Source organism: Anolis carolinensis, chromosome 6 (assembly GCF_035594765.1).
Source record: "Anolis carolinensis isolate JA03-04 chromosome 6, rAnoCar3.1.pri, whole genome shotgun sequence".
Taxonomy (NCBI): domain Eukaryota; kingdom Metazoa; phylum Chordata; class Lepidosauria; order Squamata; family Dactyloidae; genus Anolis; species Anolis carolinensis.
Window position 1 is genome coordinate 34,694,340 of NC_085846.1, and position 14,892 is coordinate 34,709,231.

Genomic DNA, 14,892 nt, shown 5'->3' on the forward strand with positions numbered 1-14,892 from the left:
TGGTAGTAAGACGCAGCCATATTTTAATATAAAAAGGCTTAGACATATACAGCAATAAAAATAGATTTTTTAAAAATATAAATTTGCAGTTAATACTAACAGGTGAAAATGGCTTAAGCAGGGTGTACCTTTCTTGGGGAAAGGACTTCTGAAAGCAAATTGCTTTGTGCTACTGTTCTACCTGTCAAATGCACAATAGTAACACCAATAACATACACATGTTTACTTAGGAATATACATGTTTACTTAGGAGTAAGTCCTATTTTCCCCCCTAATGATTGACTATAGCACTGCAGCTTAACACAGGCATGGAACGTTTGAAACCTAGCTTTTGACTGTATTTTTCTCTTGAAACCTGCAAAATCCAGTCTCCCAAATCTTGCAATCTGTGCTTGTGAGGAAAACGGAGGAAATGCTAGTGCACTAAATATTTGTACTCCTTTGCTACTGAAAACATGACCTTGTTTTATCCTGAAAGCTGGAACATATATTAGGAAACTCAAATGCTTTGAAAGATATTGTTACACAATTCTCCTTCAGCCAATTATCTGACCTTGGTTTACCACCTCTTCTTACTATTGGATGTCATGACAATGAGATCGATCTGTCACCTGCCTCCTCAAGATCTCTACCAAGATTTGTCAGCTACTGACCAAAAGAACCCTATCATCTCTCTCCTCTCACCTCCAGAAAGTTATTGGGTGACTACACTGGCACCAGTCTTAGATTAGACTAAGACCTTGTGGATAGGGTGTTGTAGTGGCTGAGATCAGGAGATGGAAATTCCAAGCAAGCAGAGCTACCGTGAAGTAGGGATGAAGCCAATTGATTAGCCTAGTGACATAAAGCAAGATGGGAAATTACAGTTCGAAGATTGAATCGACTCCGTATAACAATGTAGCACCTCATCATTTTATACAGACTCCCTGCCTTTCTTACCTTGCAGTTATTTGGCTTAGATCATCCCTCTCCAGCAGTGTCCTAACCCCTGACAATCGTGCACACCTCAGGGCAACCTTTAAAACTCTCTTGATAGTGTATTTTTAAAAGCCTCGTTGCTGTGAGGAAAGCATTTTAATGATTTCTCAACCATTTAGATGGTTGCATTCCACATTTTCCCAGCAAAATGAGAGTAGCACACTTGCAGTGTGGGCATTGTTGTGTAAATATTTGTACTGAGGCATCAGTGTAGGCTCTTTCCTTAGCTTCAAGTTTGTTGCTCGTAAAGGAAAGGCAATGGTGTTTCCTTGTGAGCATTATAACACGTACACTGACTGCACTATATAAATTAATGATATCCCAAATTAGTCATTTAGACTCCCCACCAACAGTCCCTTAAGCTTTCGGCTTAGAAATATATCCAGTGTGGATTTTTGGTGCACTATATGCAGGGGATACTGAGCGCAAAGGGTTTGGTACCTCCCCATTGTTAGTTCTTATGTATAAATGTGTCTCACACAGTCATTTGTCAAAAAAGTACATCGTTCCACCACCATTATGTGGTGAGGATTCTGCAAATACCTGTTTGTAGAAGGACTTTTGACTAGTAGTAATCAGGGCTCAATGTACTGAGAAGAAAACAGTTCAATACAAGTGAAACCCATGGTGAGGGTTTTTTTTTAAAAAAAGTGAATGCACACATGCAAAAATATTTAATTTTACTCTTTGTAGTCCAGTCACAGTATCTCTGACCTGGGTGCTTAGTTTCTAATGCATAACCATGACATCTCTGTTGCTTCCTCTACCCATTGGTGAGAGTTTTGCAAAATTGTGCTCATCCACTTACATATTTCAAAGGCAGGATAGAAAGCTGAACAGGATGTTATATTTGCAGTTTCAATGTCTCTTGATCTAAATAAAAAAACAACTTGCTCCTTCAGTTCAGGATCCAAGAAAAGTTTAGCTGTGGGAAATCCTGAGTTCTTCGGGATACAGTGATCTTATGGGCTTTTCATTGTTATTATTGCACCTGCTCCTCTACCATTCTGTTCCTTCTTTTCAGGCTGGCAGCATATCTTCTGTAAGATCCAGTTCTATTTTAGAACTAAATGGTAGGCTTCCGTGTTCTGCACTGTAAGAACACAGCAAAATACAACATAATCACTTCCCAAGTATTTATCACTCACAAATGAATGTATGGACTTCCATTACATCAATTGTGTGGGCCAAGGGGCTAGTAATTTTAACCAACACCAGCCTGTGACAGATAACAAAATGCTGCCCCTCTCCATTACAGGTAAAGAAACTCTGTTGGTTATAGCAGTTGGATCTTTCGTTCAATGCGATGGGGTCAATTGAGATCTCTGAATCCTCAATCCTGCCAAGATGATTATGTATGTAAAGGGCATTGCATACACACATACACAATCACAATGCCACAGTATTGGTTTTATTTCTTTGCTTATTTTACAGGCTTACTTACCTTTTATTGCAGCTGCTACAAAGCATGATTCATCTGGGAGATTTCTGACCATCTGTAACAACCCAGAGGAGAACAATACAATGTTAGACACTGGGCAGATCCATGCCTTTTTAAAAAGCCAACTGGGAGTTGCCAGGTTTCAATACACATATATCCAGACACCCCCATGACAGATGGCAACATTGCAGTGATGCAGGAATAAAATATAGTGGCACTCAGTATAACAGATGCTCATACACACAGAGAGATGGCTAGCAAAACATAATATTAATTTCCTAGAAATAAAACATTTAATTCTCCTTCGCTTGTATTAAGTGAATTCTCTCCACAACTGAAGAGTCAGATCAAATTTAGGGTCAGGAAATGTTAGTCACTGTGTATAATGACACCACTATAATTGCTATGGGTGCATCCTATGGAAGCCTAAGATATGTAATTTGATGAGATAATTATAATTTTATGCTAGAACTGTAGTTCAGGGGAATAAAGTGTCATCAAGCTACAAATTCCAGGATCCCATAGGCAGCCATGTCAGTTTAAGTAGTATAGGGCTGTTAAAATTGTTCAGTATGTATACACTTAAAGCTTAAAAATCTGCAAAGCAAATCCATATACTGTATATCCATTGACCTTAGTGTACTAGTCAGCTCCCACTCTCTATCCTTAGTGTAATGAGGAAATGCTTGTCCTCATACTGCATGCCCAATGCAAGAGCAATGCTGAGGACTGCAGTGTTGGGAGGTGGGATAACATGCAGGCCTTTGCTTGCTCCCACTTCTGTATTACCTGAATGTTGATTGACTCAGGGATGGTGGAAGTTACAATGCAAAAAGGAACTTCTCCATGGTCTGGTTTCAGTCATCATCTGAAGAAGATCACAGTATGTCCATCTTTTATGCATGAGTGTCTTACCTGATCACTGACAAGGATGTGAATTCCTGTAGGCCCCTGTCTGGAAACTTGATGGATTTGACTGACTGGGAAGCTGAGTAGTTCTGCCAGTTTATTGGTAAGTTCGGTGGCAGTCAGTTCTTCCAAATACAACTCCTGATACATGGCTTTTGACAAAGGAAAAGGAAGGGAAAATAGTAAACTTGCAAAATTTAAAACAAATACAATCTTATGTTGGTTAAAAATATTTAAGCTTAATATATACAGTCAGTCCTCCACATTAATAGGGATTAGGGGCACAAGACCCATGAAAGAGACAAAAACACTTCTTTAAAATCAGAGAGATCTTTACCTTTCTAGAAATGTCTAGAGCCTGTAGTATGACCTTGTGGGCAGCTTCTGCTGAAAGTTCTTTAAAAAAAACAGCCAACTTCTACTGTAAAATGTATTGTTGCTCTGCAACACCCATAATCCCTTATTATTGGCTAAGGCCATTGGGATTTCCAATCCAACACCACCTGTAGGGTCACATATTTTCCAAGCCACTCTTAAAAGGAACATTACAGTGTGCAACATTAAAAATAAAATACTAAAAAGTAAAGCCTTTTGTTAAAAGCTTATCTTTGTGAAACTACATGTAAAGAGCAAACATTTTCAGATGGAAATGACAATGTCTATCATTGAAACTGCTTCTTGAATAAGAAAAATATAAAATCACCATTATTGCCATCACTGTCTCCTGATAATTGTAGATAGATGAAGGTGGGAGGACTTCTATCAGAATTCCTCTGACGTTAACTTTAATGGAGTAATGTAAGGAATGTACTGTATGACCCCTGCAGGAGGTACATTCCCAGACTTCATGTAGATATGCAAAACTCTGAATAGCAAACTTGAAATAAATCACCTCTGACCCAAGAATACTACAGAGTTGCACTGGAAGACCTAGAAAAGGCTTAAAGAGGACAGACATATATTGTTGGCTGTAAAATAAAACCACAGAAACCAATCCTACAGATACAGAGGTTGTACTATATTTATAGCCTGCCCTTCAGATAAAAAAAGTTCCAAGGTGGCTTACAAATCATCAAGATACAACATAAATAAGTTAGATGGTTATTTTGTGCCTTGAAGTCATTGCTAACCTAGGACAACCCTAAGGTGACCCTATCGTGTGGTTTTCTTGGCAAGGTTTGTCAAAAGCAGATTTCTTCTGAGGCTGAAAGAGTTTGACTTGCCCAAGGAGGTTTCCATGACAAAGGAAAGATCCTGGTCTCAGTTCTAGTGTAATATTCAAGTCACACATCACACTTGCTCACACAAATGAGACCATACATAGAAGGAAAAGGGAATGGCAGTGGGATGCCAACTTCTCTCCTCTCCTTTGGAAGTCAAATGGAGTTGGACTGAAAGGAGCAGCTCTTATCAGCCAGTGGGCCAAGGCACGATGGCACTGTTACCCCTTTGAGTAACAACTTACCAGACTCTGGGTTGGGGGACCCATTGTTCCCACTTGTTTCCAGTTCCTTGGACACATAAAGGGTGAGTCGAGGACGCACACACCTGTGAAAAGGAGAAGCTGAGTCACATTGTGTGGCTGATTTGGGGTATGTGGAGCTTGATCCTGACTGTTCCCTTTTGTAGATTTAATGTAAAGAAAATCCTAGTAGGTTTCATTTTGAGGATTGTTTTGTGCCTTCAAATCCTCCTAAAGTATGGCAACCCTTAGATGACCTAATCACAGTTTTCCTAGGGCTGAGAGAGTGTTGGACTTAGCTGAAGTCACTTTCATGGCCAATCAGGGATTCACACCTTGGTCCTCAGTTGTTCCTATATAACAAGGATCCATAACCTTTTTTGTTCTATGAACCCCTTTGCCAGTTGGGTGAAAACTATGGGCCCCTTCTCAAAATATAGAGCAGATACTTTTATGACACTTAACACTGGCATGTCATACAATATACATGATCACAGTAGGACGGTAATCATGTGTGATCTAGCATTGGTTCTAACAACTGTAATTTCAAAGTATGGAAGAGCGTATGTGGTTTTTTGAGATCTGCAACAACTGTAATGCGATATGAAATGAAATAAGAGTATTTAAGACTGCAGCCTAACAGAACAATTGTAGACATGTCTCCTCAGCTAAACTGACCAATCAAAGAGTAAAGAGAAGTAGAAACATCCAATAAATGTAATGTAGAAAAGAGTCAACCTTTGAGGATGTTGAAAAAACAGATGATTTAATTTTTGAAAAAAGCACATTTTAGTCTGAAATTATTTCCATGCCTGTCTTGAGAGAATAAAGGCCCCTGATGGCACAGTGTGTTAAAGCACTGAGCTGCTGAACTTGCGGTATTACTCCCGCTATTAGCCCCAGCTCCTGCCAACCTAGCAGTTCGAAAACATGCAAATGTGAGTAGATCAATAGGTACCGCTCCGGCAGGAAGGTAACGGCACTCCATGCAGTCATGCCAGCCACGTGACCTTGGAGGTGTCTACAGACAACGCCGGCTCTTCGGCTTAGAAATGGAGATGAGCACCAACCTCCAGAGTTGGTCATGACTGGACTTAATATCCGGGGAAAACCTTTACTTTTACCTTGAGAGATTTACAACTTTTAAAATCAACCTGCAAGGAATCTAGGAGAATGCCTCCAAAGTGTATGCATGGTATGGTTACCTCTGTTGTACACCATATGCCTGAACAAAAGGCACTGACTCTCTCCAGTTGTCTTTAGGTCAAGCGGAGAAAGGAAAATCTGGAAGTTAGCATTGCCTTGAAAAGTATGTGTACTTCTATCTTCCACATTGGTTAGACACTGCTTTTTATTTTATATGCCGTAGTTTGTGCAACCTTGATGCTTCAGGTTACATGCTATATTTAATGACAGGGTTTGCCTCCTGTAATATTTGGGTTTTATGCTGAAATCTTAGAGCCTGAGATAGTTCTGATCTAGCAACCCTACTGCTGAAAAGCACACCATCTTGAATTCATGGGGCTCATTTCCCAGGGATGTGTGTATCAAGGGCCATCATGGTGTAGTGCTTCAAGAGAGGGACTAGGGACCTCATCACAAAGGCCCATGGATTTGCCGCACATCATGGTGAATCCATGAGGTCCTTTTACCCTAGCACTCAAGACCTGGCTCTTTACTAGAGCTTTTAATCTATGTTAATTTTATCAATATTTGTATGTATGTATTTTTATTCTTTACAATTTTATCTTGTAAATCGCCTAGAGCATCGTGGATGGAGGGCGATTAATAAGTAATTAAATGATGATGATGATGATGGTGGGGGGTCGTCAAGAATCTGTCGCTCCATGCCCTGCATCACCTGACTTATCCCAATTCCATCGCACCCCACTTCCCCTCATTGTTCCTTAGGCAACACAGGAAGCCTCCCATGTTATAGCTGTGTATACTGCTTGCTCTCCTCTCTCGGCATGGAGCCCAGCTGGAAGTGCATCAACTAATGGATTCTGTGTTGGAAGTGAAGAGCAGCAGCCTGTCTGATGAGGTGGTAGGACTCTTAGACCAGGGTTTGAATCCCACTTGATCATGGAAACCCATTGAATGATCTTGGGTAACTCACAATCTCTTGGTCTCGGATGAAAGACAATGGCAACCCTCCCTGTCAACCCTCCCACTGAATAAAATGTGCCAGGAAAACCCTGTGATAATGCTGGTACGAATCAGTGCTCTGGAAAACAACAATAATGTATACCAACTGTAAAATTGGGATGTGCAAATCTGAGAATGGAGAAATTAACCTGTAACAGCAGGGTAGGAGAAAACATTACAGCAAGTGTAATTTATATTACATCTCTGGAAATATCTCCTTCTGTGCAGCTTTGAAATATAGAGAAGCCCTGTCCTGTTTTACGTGTGTTACCCTCTATAAGCTGATTTGAGAGTCTTTAAACAAGAACAGGATTATTATTTTTTGCTTAATTCAGTTCTTTCCCCTAGCTTTGCTCCTCTCCCTCCTTAATAGCATTTTTAATAGAGGCTTCCAGAAATAATCCATAAGCAGCCTCCTTTTCTTTCTAATTCTTTACCTGGCCTTTAGAGCATTAGAGAGTCGGATTCCATCTGCTGTTCCACAGATTTGTACCAGATCAGTGCGAGAAAGCTTGAGCAAGTCAGCTCCTATGAGAGAAGGAAAAAATGATTAGCAAAGTGGTTCCTGTTTGGAATTTAAAATTCACATGATTTTTTGGGAACAAAGATGAGCGCAAAGTATAACTTCAATTATTATTTTATTAATTGTATTTATACCCCACCTTTCTCTCTGTGAGGTCTCAAGGCGGCTAACAATCCTACACTTAGTCAAGTTTAAAAAGCACAATACAAATGTAAAAAAAAACATTTAAACTGTAATAGTGTGGCAAAAACATTAAAATACAATAAATACACTTAAAATGGACTTTATAACTCACAGCCCACCCATACCTCCCCAAAGACTGCCTCTTATCTTTCCCCAAATACCTGGTGTCAAAAGAAGCTCTACTTCAATGGGTTTAAGTAGAGTTTGAAGAAGTTACTTTTTATACTACAAATCCTAGAATCTCACAGCCAGTATGGGCACTGTAAGATTTTGGAAATTATTTTGAAATTATCACAATTGATCTCAGCAGCTGGCCTTCATGTTCCTCAGCACATACATTGAGAAACATGAGAAGAGTGAGAAACATATATCTCTTATGTCCAGTAGCTACTCCACATAATTTCATTCAGATTGCTTTTAAAGCCACAGTTTGGTAGTGGAAACTTTTAGTAGAGAAATTTGCCATTTGACTATGGCCTGTGTAAATAAGTACCTGTCCAGAATCTCCCAGCATTCAGCCTCATGAACTTGGCTTCATGCATTGTATGTATATGTGTGAGAAAAAGGGAGGAGAGATAAATTTTCCCTATCTACTTTCTAAACTACAGTAGAACCCCAGTTATCCGATTTAAACAGGCGGACCAAATCTTGGATACCCAGATTTGTCGGATAACCCGACCTGTAGGCCCAGGCACCTAGCGGAGGGAGGAAACTTCTCCCTCTGGCAGGCGCTTGGACCCAGGGAAGCACGAGGCGTGCTGCTGCTTAGCGACACGCTTCGCACTTCTCTAAAGGCCCAAGCGCCTGCCAAAGAGGAAACTTCTCCCTTCGGCAGGCGCCCCAGCCCAGGGAAGCGCAAGGCATGCCGCTGCTTAGCGACATGCTTCGCACTTCTCTAAAGGCCTGAGCACCTGTCAAAGGGAGGAAACTTCTTCCTTCAGCAGGCACCCCGGCCAAGGGAAGCAGGCCACGATTGAAGGCCACGATCGCAGGCCACGATCGCAGGTCGCTTCTGGGACACTTCCTCCTGCCTCTCCCTCTCCTCTCGCGAGAAGGAGCTCCTTCTTGCGAGGGGAGAGGGAGAGGCAGGAGGAAGCGTCCCGGAAGCGGCCCATGGTCGCTGCTGCAGCAGCACTCGTGGCCTACTTCCCTGAGCCAAGCCCTCGCCCCTTGGGAAGCAGCCCATGAGTGCTGCTAGGCAGTGGTGCTCGTAGGCTCCTACCAAGGGGCAAGGGCTCCTTGGTAGGAGAAATGGAGATGAAGGGGCACCCCCAGCGGCCCCTTGGATAATACAGAGCCTCGGTTAACTGGGGCTCTACTGTATATATCATTTTCTCAGAAGATAAAAATGTCAACAAGAATGACAGAGACAAACACCTTAGTCTCAAAGCTGGTAAAAGATCCTTTTATATACTGATAACAGATTAAGACAGCTATGTCTTTGAACGCATAATGCAGGGCTAGAGTTCTCTAAGCTATCTAAATATAGGTCAATTGTCCTCCATATCCATACATACCCATGTGTTTCATCTAGAAGGCTAGAAAATCCATTAGCTAGAGATAATGAAGTAATGCAAGAAAGAGTCGTGTAATCAAATGAGTTTATTATCAGCTCTGCCATGAAAGGGGAGCAGCCTCACCTGTATAGCTGGTGAAAACCCGGCAATAATTGGAGAACCTGTTTTTGTGCAACCATTGTTGAGTTTCCATGATGGATGCATTTGGGCTCAGGGTCTGAAAGCAACAGACAAATGTAAAATGAGCACCAGCTACAATCCACACAGGACTAAAAACCAACCCACGCCACCATCTAAACATAGAACCCAGTTCCAGGAGTACAATGATAGTATACAATCAGCCCTCAACATTTGAGAGTTTGATTTTTGCAGATTTCATTATACACGGACTTAATTAAAATGCCTTTTGAATGATTTATATAGTATTGTCGAAGGCTTTCATTGTTGGAATCACTGGGTTGCTGTGAGTCTTTCAGGCTGTGTGGTCATGTTCCAGAAGCTTTCTCTCCTGACGTTTCACCCACATCTGTGGCAGGCATCCTCTGAGACCTAAGCATTGAATAAACTAATAACAATAAAAAATGCCCTCTCTAGGAATTTCTGGATTCTCCAGTGTGACTCTATGATCAGCTTCTGCCAAAAGAGGAATCTAGATAGGTGTTCTTCGGAAAATGTTCTCTTACAACCTCATAAGATGCAGTGTTTTCTGTGTGTTCTCTCAATTTCTCTATACTGCTGAAGTGAAGTTCTACGGACGCCATCACATGATGCACCTTCTTGCATCCTCTTAAATCTATAGGCATTGCTACCTTCTTTTCTTCTGTGCTAATTTCTTCTCTCCATCTCTGACCTGAATTGAGCCAGACTGTGCTGCCTGATGGTAGCCAGCTTTAGAGGCTGTTGCAAAATATTTATGTGCTTTTGTTTGAAGTTCTCATAAGATTTTATTGTCAGACACTTGTGTTTTATGTCCCTTTCAACATTTTAGTGTCTGACATCAAAACCATACTTTGTCACCAGAGGGCACCCCAGCACTGTTTTCGGTACACTGAGGAAGACATGCCTATTTTTTGTGATTCTAACAGGTAAACATTGTGGGTTGTGCTCCCAAGGATCTCATCTATTCATCTCCAAATCTGCTACATTTAAAACTAATTATTTCAGATATATATCCCACTTGGACTCATACATAGCTTTCAAACTATTCCGTTTCAAGGATTATGGGGGTTTAAACCACACTGTATCAAGGATTTTGCATACTCAGATTTAGTTTCAGAACATTAAGTAGAGTGTTCCTAATATTTTGCTTTTAAAATGAGCTTAGAAACAGAACCTGTAAAATATAAATCACTATGCTTTATTTGTGTGTGTGTATGTTAAGGAAAGGTTAAACTAAATGCTCCAGCAAATGTGTATTCCCTACAATTAGCTCTTAACCCATTTCTTCTCCCATAATGAGACTAAGAGATATATGGCTCTGCAATCAGATTTGCAAATTAAGCCCATGTTTGCCTTTCGGAGGCAAATCAAAAATCAAAGAACAATATATGCAAATCACTAAAATCACGTGGTATGACAAATAGCTTCCATTGGGTTTTTTTTTGGGGGGGGGGAACAAATCTGAAAAACTATAAGAAATGTATTGAATAATTTGATCCAAAACAATAAGGACCTTCAGGAAAACAGTAACTTTTAAAAGCATGTAATATATATAGATATTTCATACTTCTCCTATGTTCTCTGATGAGCTGTCCAAGGCATAGCTGGGTGAAGAGACCCTGTCAAGGAGAAATAAGATGATTCTGTCTGATTGCCAGGTTTCCAAAAGAAAGAGATATGTATGTTACTACAGAGGCTTGATTTAGTCCATCTCACCTTTCAGGAGTCTGAAGCTTGAAAGGATGTGGAGAGACAAGGCCAGGGGTTGTGGGCGGGCTGTGGAGATTGCTGATGGTTTCTGGCCATGGAGCACACTGAAAATAGGGCGGGGGAGGGGGGGGATAAATCCAAGAAGATAAATGTGAGACCTTGGAAGTTGCATATCACACATCCACTAATTTTCAAGCGTTTTTGTTTAGTTATAAAAGAACGCTTACATTTTTTAAAAGCAAGTTACCAGTCATTGTGGATATGAAATTATATGAGTCATCACTGATAGAATCTGAAGGGCCACCGGTACCTACTTCTACCATAAAGTAATAATGATTGTCCATTGCACTATGTAACACAATTTTTGTTCCCGGATTGTAAATGTCATTTCCTAATTGGTTCTATCATAGGTAAAGGTTTATTAAACTGCAAAAACTTTTTTTTTTTTTTGCGGAACATCCTGCAACACATTTTGCTATAGCTTTTAAATTAATTTAATACAGTATCTCATAGAGTTTCAACCAATTCAACACAGTTTGTGGCAGCCACAAAAATGAAGTTTCTGAAGTATAGCAACTACTTTCAAAGTACGTACAGCACAATTAAATAGGAAATAACACTTTCAAACCAGGGAACAGAAAAATTTTCAAATTTTGTTACATTAAACTAGTTTCTCGTGTAGTCAAGATGAAAACTAGCTTTCAGGCTGCAGAGCAAGCAAATTTGATAAGCAAATTGCTGAGATGGTGATAAAGCACTCCTACCTCTGTCAACATTGTGCTCTCATATGATGGCTGGTACTTCTCACGCTCTTGAAGGGATTGCTTTTCAATCTTTTCCCTGTCTGTTTTCTGCTTCCGATCTGCTCCTTTGGGCTATAAAAAACCGTATTCAAAACATATATCCAATTCCATCATGTATTATCTAATGGCAGTCATTCACACACATATACTAGTAAGCCCCACTGATTCAGTGGAGTCTTGTCCTTGGATAAGCGAACACAGAATTTTAACACAAGCCAAGAAGTAGGAAATAAAGAGTGCTTGCAAATGTTTTCAGCTCTGATAAAAAAAAACATTTGAATTGCAGTATGATCCTCATATCAACAGCAACATTTTATTATGGTCCAAAGACCCTTGTTGCACCATAGGTGTACAAGGTATGCAGGTTAATGAAATAAGAAAACATGTCTCCAAAGACTCAATTCAGAAAATGGCAAATGGTTATGAAAATTGTTTTGCATTCCAGGACTCTGCAAAATGTTGGTGAGCACAAAAAAAAAAACAAATAGCATTTTTGTATATGGCACGTACGTTTTTTGAAAATGCATTTTTACCATAGGAGGGAAAACGTTCCAAAGTACAAAAAAACAAAAAAACAAAAAAACCCAACATACACAAAACCTCAGTTTTGACTTGCAGGGGAAAAGGGTTTAACTGATTTGTTCTTGCATGCACAGATGAAATAAACAAGTTACACCCCTATCAAGAAATGACTGCAGAAGTTCACTGATGAAAAATGGGAAAAGTAGCAAATACACTAACACTCCCTGAATGGATTTAGTTTTCTATGGCCACCTTTAAGATATAATGTGATGACAGCAAGAAGCTTATACCTTAAGCCAATTAGTATTTGTTTATCACCCAATTTTTTCTATACTTGATTATAGTGCATCTGATAGCTGGCACTTAATTTGTAAATGAAGTCAACTGAAAAGCACTGTGTGGGAGGTGTTAGATTCTGTTTATAGTGCTAAATATCTGGTAATCTATTCATTCATGCCAGGTGTCATCTGATGAAGTAGCCACTAAGGAACAAATGACATTCCTACAGTCCTTTAAAGGTTAACAAATTCAAATTAATTCTCACATGACCTTTCATGGACTACTGCCCACTCCATCAGATTTGCAGTTGTTATTTATTGTCAAGTCTGCTTCAACTTACGGCGACCCTATAAATGCGAGACCTCCAAAAAAACCCACAAAAAAACAACAACTCCACAACCCCTTCTGTTATTAATAACTGAGATCTTTTAAAATCTAGACCTTAGCTTCTTTTACGGAAACAATTATGGAAATGGCCTTCCACTTTTCCTACTGTACCCCACTTTAACATGTTTCTGCCAGAGCCTGATCCCAGAAGGGCAGTTGGTTCTCGCAGAAGCAGAGGAAGCAGGAGGACATTTTTGCTCCCTGGCTTCAGGTAGGATTTGGCTAAGATTTGGCTAAGATTTTAAACTGAGTTTGGGCTTGGCTCCTGTGGTCAAAGTCTAACTGTTGTGTGACTGTTGTGTTGAAAGAGAGCCAGGTACTTAAGTTGATTGACAGCAGGCATTGTCCCCTGTTAATTGAGTTTCTGGGAAAGCTTTATTTGCCAGTGTGAGTTTCTGCCAGAGCCTGATCCCAGAAGGGCAGTTGGTTCTCGCAGAAGCAGAGGAAGCAGGAGGACATTTTTGCTCCCTGGCTTCAGGTAGGATTTGGCTAAGATTTGGCTAAGATTTTAAACTGAGTTGGGGCTTGGCTCCTGTGGTCAAAGTCTAACTGTTGTGTGACTGTTGTGTTGAAAGAGAGCCAGGTACTTAAGTTGATTGACAGCAGGCATTGTCCCCTGTTAATTGAGTTTCTGGGAAAGCTTTATTTGCCAGTGTGAGTTTCTGCCAGAGCCTGATCCCAGAAGGGCAGTTGGTTCTCGCAGAAGCAGAGGAAGCAGGAGGACATTTTTGCTCCCTGGCTTCAGGTAGGATTTGGCTAAGATTTGGCTAAGATTTTAAACTGAGTTTGGGCTTGGCTCCTGTGGTCAAAGTCTAACTGTTGTGTGACTGTTGTGTTGAAAGAGAGCCAGGTACTTAAGTTGATTGACAGCAGGCATTGTCCCCTGTTAATTGAGTTTCTGGGAAAGCTTTATTTGCCAGTGTGAGTTTCTGCCAGAGCCTGATCCCAGAAGGGCAGTTGGTTCTCGCAGAAGCAGAGGAAGCAGGAGGACATTTTTGCTCCCTGGCTTCAGGTAGGATTTGGCTAAGATTTGGCTAAGATTTTAAACTGAGTTTGGGCTTGGCTCCTGTGGTCAAAGTCTAACTGTTGTGTGACTGTTGTGTTGAAAGAGAGCCAGGTACTTAAGTTGATTGACAGCAGGCATTGTCCCCTGTTAATTGAGTTTCTGGGAAAGCTTTATTTGCCAGTGTGAGTTTCTGCCAGAGCCTGATCCCAGAAGGGCAGTTGGTTCTCGCAGAAGCAGAGGAAGCAGGAGGACATTTTTGCTCCCTGGCTTCAGGTAGGATTTGGCTAAGATTTGGCTAAGATTTTAAACTGAGTTGGGGCTTGGCTCCTGTGGTCAAAGTCTAACTGTTGTGTGACTGTTGTGTTGAAAGAGAGCCAGGTACTTAAGTTGATTGACAGCAGGTATTGTCCCCTGTTAATTGAGTTTCTGGGAAAGCTTTATTTGCCAGTGTGAGTTTCTGCCAGAGCCTGATCCCAGAAGGGCAGTTGGTTCTCGCAGAAGCAGAGGAAGCAGGAGGACATTTTTGCTCCCTGGCTTCAGGTAGGATTTGGCTAAGATTTGGCTAAGATTTTAAACTGAGTTGGGGCTTGGCTCCTGTGGTCAAAGTCTAACTGTTGTGTGACTGTTGTGTTGAAAGAGAGCCAGGTACTTAAGTTGATTGACAGCAGGCATTGTCCCCTGTTAATTGAGTTTCTGGGAAAGCTTTATTTGCACCTTTACTAACTATCCTTTGCAGTACATACAGGAAACAAAGCAACATAAACAAATACACAAAGACGTGGTTTGTTGCAGTCTGCACATAAAGTGCGTGCATATTACTTAACTGTACAAAGATCCCACTTGGCCACCACGCTCACCAAGAGAT

The 14,892-nt window shown here is 40.7% G+C and overlaps 1 protein-coding gene across 1 annotated transcript in view; it reads right to left on the reverse strand.

Moving 5' to 3' along the window:
* The window catches only part of LOC100559076 (transcription factor CP2-like protein 1), a 44,465-nt gene continuing 29,573 nt past the window's right edge, over window positions 1-14,892 (reverse strand). The window contains exons 7-15 of the mRNA XM_003222439.4: window positions 11,795-11,905; window positions 11,037-11,134; window positions 10,888-10,939; window positions 9,285-9,378; window positions 7,376-7,466; window positions 4,794-4,876; window positions 3,335-3,480; window positions 2,423-2,474; window positions 1-2,071 (exon numbers count right to left, since the gene is read on the reverse strand). Of these exons, the coding sequence (XP_003222487.1) occupies window positions 2,034-2,071; window positions 2,423-2,474; window positions 3,335-3,480; window positions 4,794-4,876; window positions 7,376-7,466; window positions 9,285-9,378; window positions 10,888-10,939; window positions 11,037-11,134; window positions 11,795-11,905 (765 nt within the window). The 3' untranslated portion in view covers window positions 1-2,033. The remainder of the gene's footprint in view (window positions 2,072-2,422; window positions 2,475-3,334; window positions 3,481-4,793; window positions 4,877-7,375; window positions 7,467-9,284; window positions 9,379-10,887; window positions 10,940-11,036; window positions 11,135-11,794; window positions 11,906-14,892) is intronic.